Source organism: Sphaerodactylus townsendi, linkage group LG08, assembly GCF_021028975.2.
Source record: "Sphaerodactylus townsendi isolate TG3544 linkage group LG08, MPM_Stown_v2.3, whole genome shotgun sequence".
Lineage (NCBI taxonomy): Eukaryota > Metazoa > Chordata > Lepidosauria > Squamata > Sphaerodactylidae > Sphaerodactylus > Sphaerodactylus townsendi.
The window spans coordinates 100266050-100280351 of NC_059432.1; the positions used below are offsets into that span (position 1 = coordinate 100266050).

General features: G+C 47.3%; 1 protein-coding gene across 4 annotated transcripts in view; it reads left to right on the forward strand.

Moving 5' to 3' along the window:
* TBL1XR1 (TBL1X/Y related 1) overlaps positions 1–13923 on the forward strand; it is a 235457-nt gene extending 221534 nt beyond the window's left edge. For all 4 annotated transcript variants that reach the window (XM_048504874.1, XM_048504876.1, XM_048504873.1 and 1 more), the window contains 6 exons: positions 1114–1235; positions 3319–3393; positions 5390–5517; positions 6685–6850; positions 8560–8661; positions 10925–13923. In XM_048504874.1, the coding sequence (XP_048360831.1) occupies positions 1114–1235; positions 3319–3393; positions 5390–5517; positions 6685–6850; positions 8560–8661; positions 10925–10951 (620 nt within the window). In that variant the 3' untranslated portion in view covers positions 10952–13923. The remainder of the gene's footprint in view (positions 1–1113; positions 1236–3318; positions 3394–5389; positions 5518–6684; positions 6851–8559; positions 8662–10924) is intronic.
* The last annotated feature ends 379 nt before the right edge of the window (positions 13924–14302 follow it).

The window sequence follows — 14302 nt, forward strand, 5'->3', positions numbered from 1 at the left end:
CTGCATGTTCCCTTAGTGATCCATACTGGCTCAAATGCCCTGTGTGATCTGTGTGCCGTGTCACCTGTGGTTCTTCTGAGCACTGTTCCCCTTGCCTAGTAGGGCTTGTGGTTGGCAGTTGTGTTGTTCCTTGAAACAGCTGCCACCAGAGAGGAGTGGATAAGCAGCAAGCTTTCCAGAGGTGGAGATGGCACGGTAGGGGTGGATTTAGCTGTGACTGTTTTCGTTGATGGTCATTGCAAACGTGGCTCCCGGTGAGCCGCGGAGGAGTGCTTGAACAGAGGGGAACATCCCTGTCATGACAGTTAGATCATGGTGATCATATCCTATCCAGCAGAGGTATGAGTCAGCAAGAAAGGAATGATCTGACAGCTACAGAACAGCAAGCAGACCGGTTCAATCCAGTTGCTAGTGACCTTTACAGTGTAGTAAGTAAGCAGTGTACTGTGTGTTTGTTCCTTAGGGAAACAGGTGCCTGGCGGAGCACTTTGTTGGACTGTTTAACATACTCTGTATATAGTATCATGTACATATAGCAACTCTTAAGGTAAAAGCCTTCTTTTGAAAGAATCAGCCCTTTCCACATTGAAGCCACGTGGCCGTCATTCCAGTCACCATACCCCACTAGTTCTATAAGGATCTGTTTTGATTTTTTTTTTTCAACCAGGCATTTCATATCTCTCCGTTTAAAACACAGTCGATGCTGTCTCCATTCGTCCAACGTTCCTAATAGTTGTCTGGCTTTGGCCAATAAAGGCCGGGCCACGCGGCTGGGGCAGTTCAGCAGAGCTTGGGCGCCTGTTTGCACGCCCTCTTCCTACAGGCAAGGAAGGTGATCACACGTCCAGCCGGCAGCAATTTCCATCATGTTGTTAGCTGTTGCAGTGCTGAGACAGCATCAGGGATTTCAGCATCTGTGGCTCTCAATTTCACATGTCACATTTCTTTGTGCAAACCTAAATGGGTCAAGAGCTTTTTTTTGCATGTAGAGGGGAAAAAAATCCTTAGGTGAAACAGCAAATCCCTTGATGCCATTGGCTTATCGCCGCTTCGAGGACAAAGAGCTTTCTTCTGACTTGGTTGCGGTTTGTTTGTTCTCTCCCCTCTCAATAGCACCAGCCTTAGACGTTGACTGGCAGAGCAACAACACCTTCGCCTCCTGTAGCACAGACATGTGTATTCACGTCTGTAAATTAGGCCAAGATAAACCCATCAAAACCTTCCAGGGCCACACGGTAAGTCTTGTCCTTCCTTTTGGCTTGCTCAACTTTCTCAAAGCCGGCGGTACCCGTGGAACAGAGTTAAGAGATGTCATCTAGCGAGTGTCCGAGGGCCTCTTGTTCAGGGTTGATTATGCAAAGCAGTGCATCTGTGAATCCACAAGGAGTGACTTTTCATCCATCTCCAGTATAACACACAAACCTCCTAGATCAGGGTCTGCAACCTGCAGCTCTCCAGATGTTCATGGGCTACAATTCCCATCAGCCCCTGCCACCATAAGGGTCTGATGGGAATTGTAGTCCATGAACTTCTGGAGAGCCGCAGGTTGCAGATCTTTGTCCTAGATCAGTGGTGGTGAACCTTTGGCACTCCAGATGTTATGGACTACAATTCCCAATTGGCCATGCTGGCAGGAGCTGATGGGAATTGTAGTCCATAATATCTGGAGTGCCAAAGGTTCGCCACCACGGTCCTAAATGCAGAAGCCTTCTGCCATCCCCCCGCCCCCTGGTCCTATGACCTTACATCCAGGCCCAATTAAACATATTAACCAGAGTACAAAGAAACAAAGTTTCATGGCAAATTATTTGTTTATTGCCGAAGGCTTTCACGGCCGGATTCAGCTGGTTCTGGTGGATCTTGTTCCTAATGTTTCCTAACATTGGACACAGTGTGTAATAGACTTCCCTCTGTGACACACCTCTGAAGATGCCAGCCACAGATGCAGGCGAAACGGTAGGAACAAGATCCACCAGACCGCGGCCACACAGCCCGGAAAACCCCCCAGAACCAATTATTTGTTTGTTGGTTCATATATTTGGCTTATATGCTGCTGTCCCTGTGAACAAACTCAAGAGTGGTGAACAACCACGGATATACCAGTGTAGAAACAGTTCCTAATATGAGAATCTCCGAAATACATTCAGGAAGGGTTGGGACAACAGCATCGCTCCCAATAATCGGCAGTAACGAATGATCAATTGAAAACCAAGACAAAGCGAAAACAGCAAACAATGAAACAACACAGGCAACTGGAAAACGGAAAAGGAGAGGCCAGCTGAGATCGAAACGCCGTTGCTGTCCTGCACCGTAGGCCTGGTAGATCAGCTCTGTCTTGTAGGCCTTGCAGTTCCCATCTGTTGCAGAGGGTTGAAGGCAGCTCATAAGAACATAAGAAAGAGCCTGCTGGATCAGACCAGAGTCCATCTAGTCCAGCACTCTGCTACTCGCAGTGGCCCACCAGGTGCCTTTGGGAGCTCACGTGCAGGATGTGAAAGCAAGTGATGTGAGGGCCCGTTAGATGTGAATGGACCTGCCATTTCCTTGAGGCAGAAGGTGAAAGCTTCGTGTCCTGTTGTGTTGCCGTTGCGCAGCCTGGGCATCCTCGTTGTCCGAATATAGTGGCATTAAGAGGTTTGTCTTGTTAGGCCTGCCCTCACCCGGATGTCTCAGGGTAGCCCTTCCTTGCCAAATCTGGGAAGCTGTGCAGGGTTGGCCTTGGTTAGTACTTGATTGGGGGATCACCAAGGGAGTCCAGGGTTGTTACACAGAGGCAGGCAGTGGGCGCTCTACCTCTGCTCAGCAAGTTCCATCTGCTAATCCCTTGCCTGAAAACAGGGATCTTCAAACTATGGCCCTCCAGATGTTCATAGACTACAATTCCCATGAGCCCTACCACTTGGCCATGCTGGTAGGGGCTGATGGGAATTGTACTCCATGAACATCTGGAGGGCCATAGTTTGAAGACCCCTGCCTTATAAACTTTACAGGGTCACCATAAATCAGCCGTGACTTGGTGGCGCTTTCTGTCGCCCGGGACTGACTCTTAGCTAGGTGATAGATGTTTCTTGACCTCGGGCCTGCAGCTGTATCCTTACTGGATGTGCAGTAATCAGGTCAAGTAGAGCCCTTCTGAGTGAATGTCCTGCCAGACACTGACTTGCATATACCACCTCTCGGAGAAGCATCGCCCCCTTTCGCTCTTAGTCTGTGTCACCTTTGAGCTGAGAGAGAGCCTGCCCTCCCCCCCTTTACCGAGGCAGCGCTCCTGGCCAAGAAAATGGACGTGTCGGTTTCACTCTCACTGTTCAATTTCAGAATGAAGTAAACGCAATCAAATGGGATCCCACTGGTAATCTTCTGGCATCGTGTTCTGACGACATGACTTTGAAGGTAACTGCTCAGCACAGGATGGTTATCAGCTGTGATAAACGTTTTATGCTCTGCTTAGGAGCAGCAGTGGCGTAGGAGGTTAAGAGCTCGTGTATCTAATCTGGAGGAACCGGGTTTGATTCCCAGCTCTGCCGCCTGAGCTGTGGAGGCTTATCTGGGGAATTCAGATTACCCTGTGCACTCCCACACACGCCAGCTGGGTGACCTTGGGCTAGTCACAGCTTCTTGGAGCTCTCTCAGCCCCATCCACCTCACAGGGTGTTTGTTGTGAGGGGGAAAGGGCAAGGAGATTGTAAGCCCCTTTGAGTTTCCAGCAGGAGAGAAAGGGGGGATATTAATCCAAACTCTTCTTCTTCTTCTTCTTTGTCGGCCCTGTTCGTAGTTAGCAGGAATCAATGCGTACCTGTAACCAGGAAGAAATTATGAAGCGTTTAGCAGGCCGGAATTTTGAAATGCAACCTTCCGGTCCTGATCGGGATACTGTTGTTCTGCTTCAGTGATATCAAAATTAGTGTCACGGAAGAGCACGTAGCAGTCTTACTTTACTCTGCCTCAGAAAAAGATGCTAGCACGGTCAGTTGAGGTGCAGTGGTCGAGAAAATGGTATGCTTCCGGATTAGAATGTAGTCCTGAACAAATATGAGAATTATCATTCATTTTTACGGGCTGCCTTTGTCAAAACCATTATTTTGTGCATTATTAAACATGGTACTTTGATACAGGAGCATTTATAGTCTATTGAACGACTAGCACCAATATTTGCCTTTTTACTTTGGAACGATTGTGGGGGTCGGGGTGGGGAGCAGGGCTTGGTAGGCACTAGGGCCCAGGCAGAACATTCCGTAACAAAGAAGGTCCAGCATGCTGAGTGTTGTGGCAGAGAAATATGCAACCCTACTGCCATCTTTTTTCTGAGACACGCTATAGATCAGACCAGGAGTTCATCAAATCTGTCTCCAACTCTGATTATCTAGATCAGGGGTCTTCAAACTATGGCCCTCCAGATGTTCATGGACTACAATTCCCATCAGCCCCTGCCAGCATGGCTAAGTGGCAGGGCTGATGAGAATTGTAGTTCATGAACATCTGGAGGGCCATAGTTTGAAGACCCGTGATCTAGATGATCCAATTTTCGGTAGCTTCCTCACAGCTTTAGATAACTGGAGATTCTCCGCTGTTGTAACTAAATAACCATTGATGGTCTCAGACTAGCCCAGTCTCAACAAAATCTCAGGATCTAAGGCAGGATCAGCCCTGATTAGTATTTGGATGGGAGACCACCAAGAATCCCAAGGTTGCTATGCAGAGGCAGGCAGTGGCAAACTACCTCTGTTCATCTCTTGCCTTGAAAACCCCTGTGATGGCGGACCTTTGGCACTCTAGATGTTATGGACTACAATTCCCTTTGGCACTCTAGATGTAATGGACTCCCAATTCCCAATTGGCCATGCTGGCAGGGGCTGATGGGAATTGTAGTCCAAAACATCTGGAGTGCCAAAGGTTCGCCACCACTGCCATAAGGGGTCCCCATAAGTTGGTTGTGGCTTGACAGCACGTTACACACACAACCACGAAGAGGACTGTTTCCATGAGTTTTTCTTCATCTTACAAAAATCCAAAATGGAAAGGTCATGGCAACGAAAGCCATTGCTTGATTACATGAAGCTCTAGGGTGCCCTTCTCTCTGTTTGTGCTGTTCTCTTCTGCCTATAAGTTGTATTGACCCAAGTCCACCTTCTTGGGTTTGGAGAACATTTAACACAGGCATCAGAAAAGATGTTCATTGTTATATCCTCAGGTCCTTTTCTTGGCGTATCCCATCCACGGCTCTCTTGGTGGAAACGAAAGAATTGGTATATCTCTAAGGAAAGCCTTCATTCGTGATGCATGAATTACACCTATAACCCACCTTTCTTATATGGGTGTCCCATCCACCAAGTATCCAGACCCCGCCTGTAGACCATACTTTAAATTATTTCTTCTTGTGCTTTTCTAGATCTGGAGTATGAAACAAGATAATAGCGTCCACGATCTACAAGCACACAACAAAGAAATTTATACTATCAAGTGGAGTCCTACAGGGCCAGGAACCAACAACCCTAATGCCAATCTTATGTTAGCAAGGTAACTGTGGAACAGGTCTTGGCCTGAGGATGCAGGTTACTTTGCTCATTTCATTCTCTCTCTCTCTCTCTCTCTCTCTCTCTCCCCTCCCTCCCTCCCTCTCCCTCTCCCTCTCCCTCTCCCTCTCCTCCACCCCCCCCCCCGCAGGTTGCAGACCCCTACATTAGGACTTATTTTCAGGGGATGTCTTATATTTTTCCATGATTTTGCCCCCCCCCCCCCCCCCACACACACACACATGACCAGATCAGCTACGCCGGGGAATCTGTAACAAGGGCCTTTTTTGGGAGTAGGGCTTATATTTCAAGCATCCTCCAAAAATCCCGAAAAATCATGCTAGGGCTCATTTTCGGGGAAACAGGGTAGATAATACCAAAGCTGTGGTCTGTATAGAACTAAACAAGACAACCCCCAACCAGCTGCATAAGGAGGTGCAGTTTTAATTTTGCCCTCTCTTCCTTCTCAACCACTTTGTGTGCAAAGTGTTATTCGATTACTCTGAGGATCACAGTTGTCTCTTCTTTAAAGATTTCTAGTCCCTGGGGATGGTAAAGTGGGCTTGCGCTCCGAGCCGTGAGTCCTGGAATTCAGGGCGGGAACAAGATTTCAAGGGGTCTGCAGGGGATGCGTCATGTAGCTCCTCTTGACTTCTAGAAGCGGAATAAATTATGCAATATAAATTAGAATATAAATGACAAATTATAGTAGCAGAATACAGTCCCAGAATCCACCATTCCTTGAGCAGAGGCGTAACACCGCGTCTGTGAAAGGTCAGCTTTTTAAAAAGCAAATTTTGTTTTGCAAACAGTTCCTTTCCTTCCCTTTTGTTTTTCTTGTCGATTCTCCTCCTCGGCACATGTTCTTTATAAAGCGCTACCCAGAAAGATTATAACAAAACACTCATATTTTTTTAAAAAAAGCATTTTCACTGGCACCAAAGGGAGTGATTTCATTTGATTCGCTGAAGCTCTCCGCCATGTGAGTTTGTGTCCACACAAGTTGCACAATCCCCAGAATAGCCTGTTGCTTGGCGGGGGCGTGTGGGGGGGGGGGGGGGGCTCTTTCTTGCATCACTGGAAAAGTTGGTGGTATCCAACTCGAACTTTTCCTTTCAATTAAAAACTAGCTGAACATATTATCTCCCCCCCCCCCTTTCCTCCTTGGCAGTGCATCCTTTGACTCTACGGTGAGGTTATGGGATGTCGACAGAGGGATCTGCATCCACACTTTGACAAAACATCAAGAACCTGTGTACAGTGTAGCTTTCAGCCCTGATGGCAGGTACCTGGCCAGCGGCTCCTTTGACAAATGTGTACACATCTGGAATACACAGGTAGGCCTGCTTCTTGGGCACTGGTACCTTAATGGGAGAAACAGAATGATGCTGCATTTAAGTGTGCTTATTTACCGACTGGGAACATTTTTGTGAATGACTGCAGTGACAGGTGTGATGTTCCTGTATCACTTCAGGAGCAGCAGTGGCATAGAAGGTTAAGAGCTCGTGTATCTAATCTGGAGGAACCGGGTTTGATTCCCAGCTCTGCCGCCTGGGCTGTGGAGGCTTATCTGGGGAACTCAGATTAGCCTGTGCACTCCCACACACGCCAGCTGGGTGACCTTGGGCTAGTCACAGCTTCTCGGAGCTCTCTCAGCCCCACCTACCTCACAGGGTGTTTGTTGTGAGGGGGGAAGGGGAAGGAGATTGTCAGCCCCTTTGAGTCTCCTACAGGAGAGAAAGGGGGGATATAAATCCAAACTCCTCCTCTTCTTCTTCAGTTCCTCCAAACCTGGGCATATCCGTCCAGCCCACAAGATTTCTTGTTTGTTTGGCTTCCTTTTTTACAGGCTCCTGTGTTCTTCATAACAGCCTCCGCTTGAGGAGGAAATACGGCACTGCTGTATCTAGGATGTGTGGTGGCTGCATTGTTCTTACTGGATCAGGCAGGAGCGGATGGGTTTTCCGCCAGTGAAACTTAAGATACACATAGGGCACTGGCTAGCCTGACTTGGACAGCACCAACGTACCCTGATTTCATCAGATCTCAGAAGCTAAGCAGGGTCGACCCTGGTTATAATTTGGATGGGAGACCTCCAGGGAATACCAGGGGCATGAGGCTGAGGCAGGCACTAGCAAACCGTTCCTGAACATCTTTCGTCTTGAAAACCCTACAGGTTGCCATGTCAGTTGTGACTTGATGGCACAAAAAGGGGTGGGGTTGGGGGGAGACAGCGCTAGAACGGATTTGGCAGGTCCTTCTTGGCTGTAGCATCAAAACTCTGGAAGTCTCTTCCTAAGAAGGCTCACTTGTCCTCTTCTGTTCTCTCTTCCATTGAGGGGGAGGGAGAATTAACCTCCTCAACCTATATACATGTCAGGTTTTGAGACTGAAGTCAACAAGCGGACTCTGGATGCTGGATCAGAAGTCTTCATTGATAACACCTAGTAACTGGCTTTCAGAGAGCCAGTTCTGCCAGACTATGAAAGTACAGTTGCCTTTATCCCTCTCAGAGTTCCCACCATAAATCCCCCCTCCCTGATTCCCATGGAATGTAAGAATAACACAACGGAAAGAAGGATGTTTGGGAGTTGAGCATCTCAAGGCCAGCGCAGCAATCGTTCTCAGCCGCCTGCCACCCCCTCCCTCCCTCCCGCTGGGGAAGGCGCCAGGGTTGCCTCTAGTTTGCTACAGTGGCTAGCATCAAAGGAAAGCGAAAGAAAAGAGAAGAGAAGGATCCATGATTAGCATATCAGAAGGTGAAGGCCGTTCCCCCCTCCCCACAGCTAGGTGTGAGTCCTTGCACCTAAGCCAGCGCTTTGATGGCACGTCCTGACAATATGAGCCTCCTTGGCCTCCCCCCCCCCCCATCTTCTATTTACCTGTTAAAAATGGATCTCTCGGCATCTGGTTCAATTTAATGTCTGTTTTGGCCATCACTGTAAGACCCGTCCTTCTTACTGGTGAGCAACTCATAAGCATGTGCTATGTCACCCTTGTCTCATTCCTTTCTCTCCCCATCCCTTCTCTCTCTCTCTTTTTTTAGACGGGTGCTCTAGTTCATAGTTACCGGGGAACAGGAGGCATTTTTGAGGTTTGCTGGAACGCAGCAGGAGACAAAGTTGGAGCGAGCGCTTCAGATGGTTCAGTAAGTAACTGCGTCCCTCCCTCGTCCTCTTGTCACGCGGCAGAGCCAGGCGCATGTCAGGTGTGCTTTGAATTATATTTCAACTGGAGGAACCGTTAAAAGTGGGACAGATGGAATAAGCCGCTTTTTGTGCGGGGCTCCATAGGAGCGAGCAAACAAGGCAGCGTTCCGAGGGCCTCTGGAATAATTCATCAGCGCTCCCTCGGCAAAGGATTTCCCAAAGACCCTCACTAAAGGCTTAAATGTCCCAGATTTCCTTGACGTGTGGAAAGAAGAAGGCTAGGCTAATCACTAAGGTCGCCAGCTCCAGGTTGGGAAATACCTGCAGATTTTGGGGGTGGAGCCTGAAGAGGTCGGGAAATACCTGCAGATTTTGGGGGTGGAGCCTGAAGAGGTCGGGAAATACCTGCAGATTTTGGGGGTGGAGCCTGAAGAGGTCGTGGAGTTCAGTGTGGGGTAATGCCCCAGAGTCCACCTTCCAGAGCCGCCATTTTCTCCAGGGGAACTGATCTCTGTTGCCTGGAGGTCAGTTGTAATAACAGGCGATCCCAGCTACCAGCTAGAGGTTGGTAACATTACTAATCACCCTTTCCCTTGGTGTATTTGCTTTCCATGTACGAGGAGAGTTTGACATGCGGGCTCGTGCCACCAAGGCAGTCCCCACTTGGCTTTCGACCCGAGACTGTCCCAGAATCTCGGCACCGTGTATTTTTTTGTACGTGCGACTGACTGACATCTTTCCTGGCACTTACCAAGTGTTTCTAGAGAGTGGGTGGGGCCATTCGGGGCTTTTGCCTAGCGAATCTTCTGATTGCCTGTTAGAAATTTGATTGGTTGTGCAGATTTTAGAAGGCGCTGTTTGGCAGCAGCAGCTGCCATGACAGCACAAGGATCGTCCATGAGTGACTGAAGGTAGCTCGGTGGCAGCCATTTTGTGCCTGGCTCCACCTTCTGCGGCAGCCATTTTGTGTCTTCGCCCAACACATCCTCAGTATCCCAAAGGTTCCTGCAGACTCCCAAGAGGTTGGGACTTCAGTTGGAGTTGTGGGGGCATGGATCAGGGACCTTCTGCATACGGCACAAAAGTTCTACACATGCAGGTTCACCCCAGAGTGGTTCTGCCGCTCAGGCACATCTCCTTGCACCAGGGGCCATGGCAAAATTTGCAAGCAGTATTTCATGGCAATATCTGCTCTGTCCTCAGGTTAGGCTTCCGTCTAGAATGGTTTGAAGTTCAACCAAAGAAATTGATAATAAAACTGCAAAGATTGTCATGCCCTTATATAAAGCAGTGGTGCGACCGCACTTGGAGTACTGTGTCCAGTTCTGGTCGCCGCATCTCAAAAAGGATATTGAAGAGATAGAAAAAGTGCAGAGAAGGGCAACAAGGATGATTGAGGGACCTTCCCTATGAGGAGAGGCTGCAGCGTTTGGGACTCTTTAGTTTGGAGAGGAGACGGCTGAGGGGGGATATGATTGAAGTCTATAAAATTATGCATGGGGTAGAAAATGTTGACAGAGAGAAATTTTTCTCTCTTTCTCACAATACTAGAAGCTTAGGGGGGGTATCTAAAGGTTTGAAAATGCTGGGGGGAAGAATTGGGACTAATAAAAGGGAAACACTTCTTCGCACGCAACGTGCTTGATCGGTGTTTGGAATATGCTGCCACAGGAGGTAGTCATGGCCACCAACCTGGATAGCTTTAAAAGGGGCTTGAACAGATTTATGGAGGAGAAGTCGATCTATGGCTGCCAATCTTGATCCTCTTTGATCTGAGATTCCAAATGCCTTAACAGTCCAGGTGCTCGGGAGCAACAGCCGCAGAAGGCCATTGCTTTCACATCCTGCATGTGAGCTCCCAAAGGCACCTGGTGGGCCACTGCGAGTAGCAGAGAGCTGGACTAGATGGACTCTGGTCTGATCCAGCTGGCTTGTTCTTATGTTCTTACGTTCCTTAGATCCACCAGGACCTTTGGTCTGCCAAGGTCAGTGCCGTCTACGCTAAACTATTGGCAATTTGTCCAGGGTTTTAGGCAGAGGTCTTTTCACATCACCTGCTCATTAATCATTCTCATGGGAGATGTCGGGGATTGAACTTGGGACCTTCTGCCTGCCGACCAGATGCTGGACCACTGAGCTGTCGCCCCACCCCTCTCTTCTGCAGTGTTTATTTAACCCTTTAAAGCAGTCATTTGTAATGGTGAACCCACTCGGCAATCATCACCTTTCTGACCGGGCATCTTCTTTTCTCCCCCTTTGCAGGTTTGCGTACTAGACCTCCGGAAATAGCGCTACTAGTTGGAAGCCATGGACCGACTATGAATGTGTACATAGCCAAAATGACTGTCCCCTTGACCCATGTACTGCTATAGTCCCAACTGAACCATGGCCAGTCCACTTCAGCCAAACCCGAAAGAATTATATACATATACTGTATATTAACAAACAAACAAACAATTTTTCTAAAAAAAAAAGATTACACCCAGAAGAAGATGATGACAGAGTTTTGTCACAGCTTGTGAAGCCTGTTCACCAAGTGCTGGAAATCTGCTGTCTCCCCCCCATTCCCCCCCCCTCCCAAAATAACATATAGGCATTTTGGATATGGGGGGGGAAAATAAACAAAACCATCCAGGACAAGAGAGAGAGAAACATGACTGTACAACAGCAAGACCATTCAGTGTACCAAAATGGGGAAAGCTACAACTGTCTGCCATTGTTGTTTTCTACTCCCCTGCCCCCTTTCATCCTCTCTGATGCTTTGAAAGATGGGATTTGTTTCCTTCTCTTCCCCCCCCCCCCTCTTTTGGGCTTTTCTTTCAATAGGCGATGAGTTTATCGTGTACAGGGGAAAAATGGACTTCCACACTCCTGCAGACATTAGTTCGTTCATTGCTTTTCAAACCTCTTTCTCTCCCTGCCCCCCGTCAACCCTGTATGGTTTTTATTAATGCAGAAAAGCAGGCCTGAACTGTTTTTTTTCCAGCGGTGGTTCTTTTGATGCAGAATTGAAAAAAAAAAGGGGGGGGGGATTTGCAGCAGTTCTTTGAATGTGTTATTTTTAAAGACACAGACATCTGGAGTGCATTGCGGATATAGACGGAAAGGGGAGGGAAAACGGGAGCGTTTGAAGCGTGACGTTTCATCTTCCTTTAAACTGTGTTCGTGGAAGCCCGCGGGGCGGGGGAGGGGGATTCTTTGTGATGGCAACAGCCCCCCCCCCCACCTCCCCCAAAGCAGTCGTTTCTTACTCAAGGCACAGTTCTGCAGAACAGACACATTCAAAAGAAGCAAAGATAAGGCGAGGGCGAAAAATAGGTCCGAGCAAAAATAGGTTTTGTGCAGACGTGGGACGATTGGGCAGCACCGTGCCCTCTTCCCATGGCGTTTCCATCCTCCTCTGTTCATGCATTTGAGTTCTGTCTGCATACTGATAATCCCGCCTGTATGCTCGAACATAGAAAATAGCTTGATGTTTCGTAGGGCGTGAGTAAACTCAGTCCTCCACGGCAGGTGTGCTTCAAACATCAGACAGCTATAATATCAAAGCATTATTTTTTTTCAGTTCCTTTGAATCGACAGAGCAACAGTGGAGAAGGGAGGAAGGGTTTTTCCCCATGTTTAAATTTCCCTGCCGCAGCTTCTATGAGAGTGTCGCGCTTAGATGCCTAGTCTGACCAAATTCCAAAATAAAAGGGTTTTTCCCCCTCCTCTCTCTTTCATTTGACTAAGAATAAGCTTTGCTGTCTCTTTGCTAATACTTCCGTAAAGAGGCAAGAAGTGTAGTCCCTAAAGATCCACTGGAAACAAATTGGGGGGTGAGGAAGGGTGTGTGTGGAATGCAGCTTTTACTCAATAAGACTTTTATTGGCAGAGTGTCCAATGAGTGGGGTGGGGCCTCTTAGGTCTCAAAGGAAAGGGGGAGGGGAGCTGCTTTCCTCAAAGGACTTGCTTCAAGTTTATTTTAGTATTGCGTGATGGAGCTTCTGTAAAACAAAAAGAAAATGTCTTGCACTAATCTCACCCTGCTGCTCCCAACCCCTATTTTTTTTTAATGTGCTTGTGACATTTATTTTTCCTCCCCAATTTAGGATAAACATACGCTGCTATTTGTTTTTCGGGGTGGGGGGGGGGAAGGGTCACTACTATATCTTGTGTTTTGTTTCCAATAACAGGTGTCGCATTTCCTTTTTTCATGGCCGGAGCCATCGCTGGCAAACAGTCGTTTGCGTACACCATTGATTAAAAGGAATAACAGTCACAGGGTCCTTTTTTTGGTAAAAGAATAGTGTGCAGGTGGACTTTGGCCAATATTCTCCTTGCATCACGTTTCTCGCAGCTGTCAGTTTTTCTTCAAGGGAGATTGTCTGGTTTTTAACATTTCGCCCAATTTTTACTTAAAAGAGCAATTTTATATTCAGTAGCTTTGCAGAAGATTTTATATTGCCGTTGCAGTGTCAGTGAACTGGTTCGCAAAAGCCGTACTTCAAATCCGGGTGTTTTCCTCTCTGTAGTTGGACGCATGCATTGCGAAGGACACAGCGCTGCCTTGGGAAGTGGCAGTCCTGCGTTGAGCTACTCCCTTCTCCTCTGCAACTTCTGGTTCAACATTACCTATTTCTGGATATCATTATGATATATGTTTCCCTGTCCGATGCCCTTAGCTAGTCAGGCAGGGAAATACTCATCGTAACGACTGATGTCCTGTAAGTTGAATTTAACACTGTAGAAGGGGGAAGGACGTGACGCAGGCCTGCCATTTTCAGCGGCAGTGCTGTGTCCCTCCGTAATGTGTCACTTCTGACCTTTTTTTAATAGCTCACTGTAAATTCAGCTAATGCAGAGAAAACATCTTGTTGCCCTTTTCAACCAGGCTGTCCTTTCAATGCAGATCTATGTTTCCACACCCACGAAGCAAGTCAAATTCAGCCTGTAAAGCACGGTAACCATTTTAGCCTGTTTTTAATATGCACACCCCAGTTATTACTAATGGGGTATTATACTCTTATACAGACCATTGTGAGGAAAAAAGAGGAGGATTTGTATCTACTAGGGCACTCATCTGTTATGGTTCTGTACCAGCCATTTGTAGAGTTTTGAGAATAGACTCAAGATGTTCAGGACAGTTTTCCTGTGAATTACAATATGTAAGCTGAGTATTGGCACTTGAAAATCTTGCTTTTTATTGCTGGAGGTACAGGACTGTGGCTGACCTCTGTCATTATTGAAAAAGAAATTAAAAGGTTTTAAAATGTAAAAAATAAAAAATCTGTGCAATAATTTTAAACTGTGCTCCCAGGAATAGACACAAATGTGTGTTTTGGTGGGTTGTTGTTTTTTTTAAAGTATATTTAAACGGCGTTTCCCCCTTTCCTTTTAGCAACACTTAATGTCAATTGCACTGAATTAAAACTTCAAAAAGTCAGAGACGATTCTTAATAGTACTTTTGTATTTTGATACGGACAGTCTATTCGGTTTTTTCCCGCCCTGTACAAGCTATTGAACAGCTGTTTCAGAGGAACTGAAAAAGGAAAAGAAAAGAGATGGTGTTAAATTCTTTTGACACAGCTGCAAATTTTTCCCACAGCAACGTTCACACTTCTGGTTTTGTAATTTTTAGCTGCTTTTGTTTGTGACTT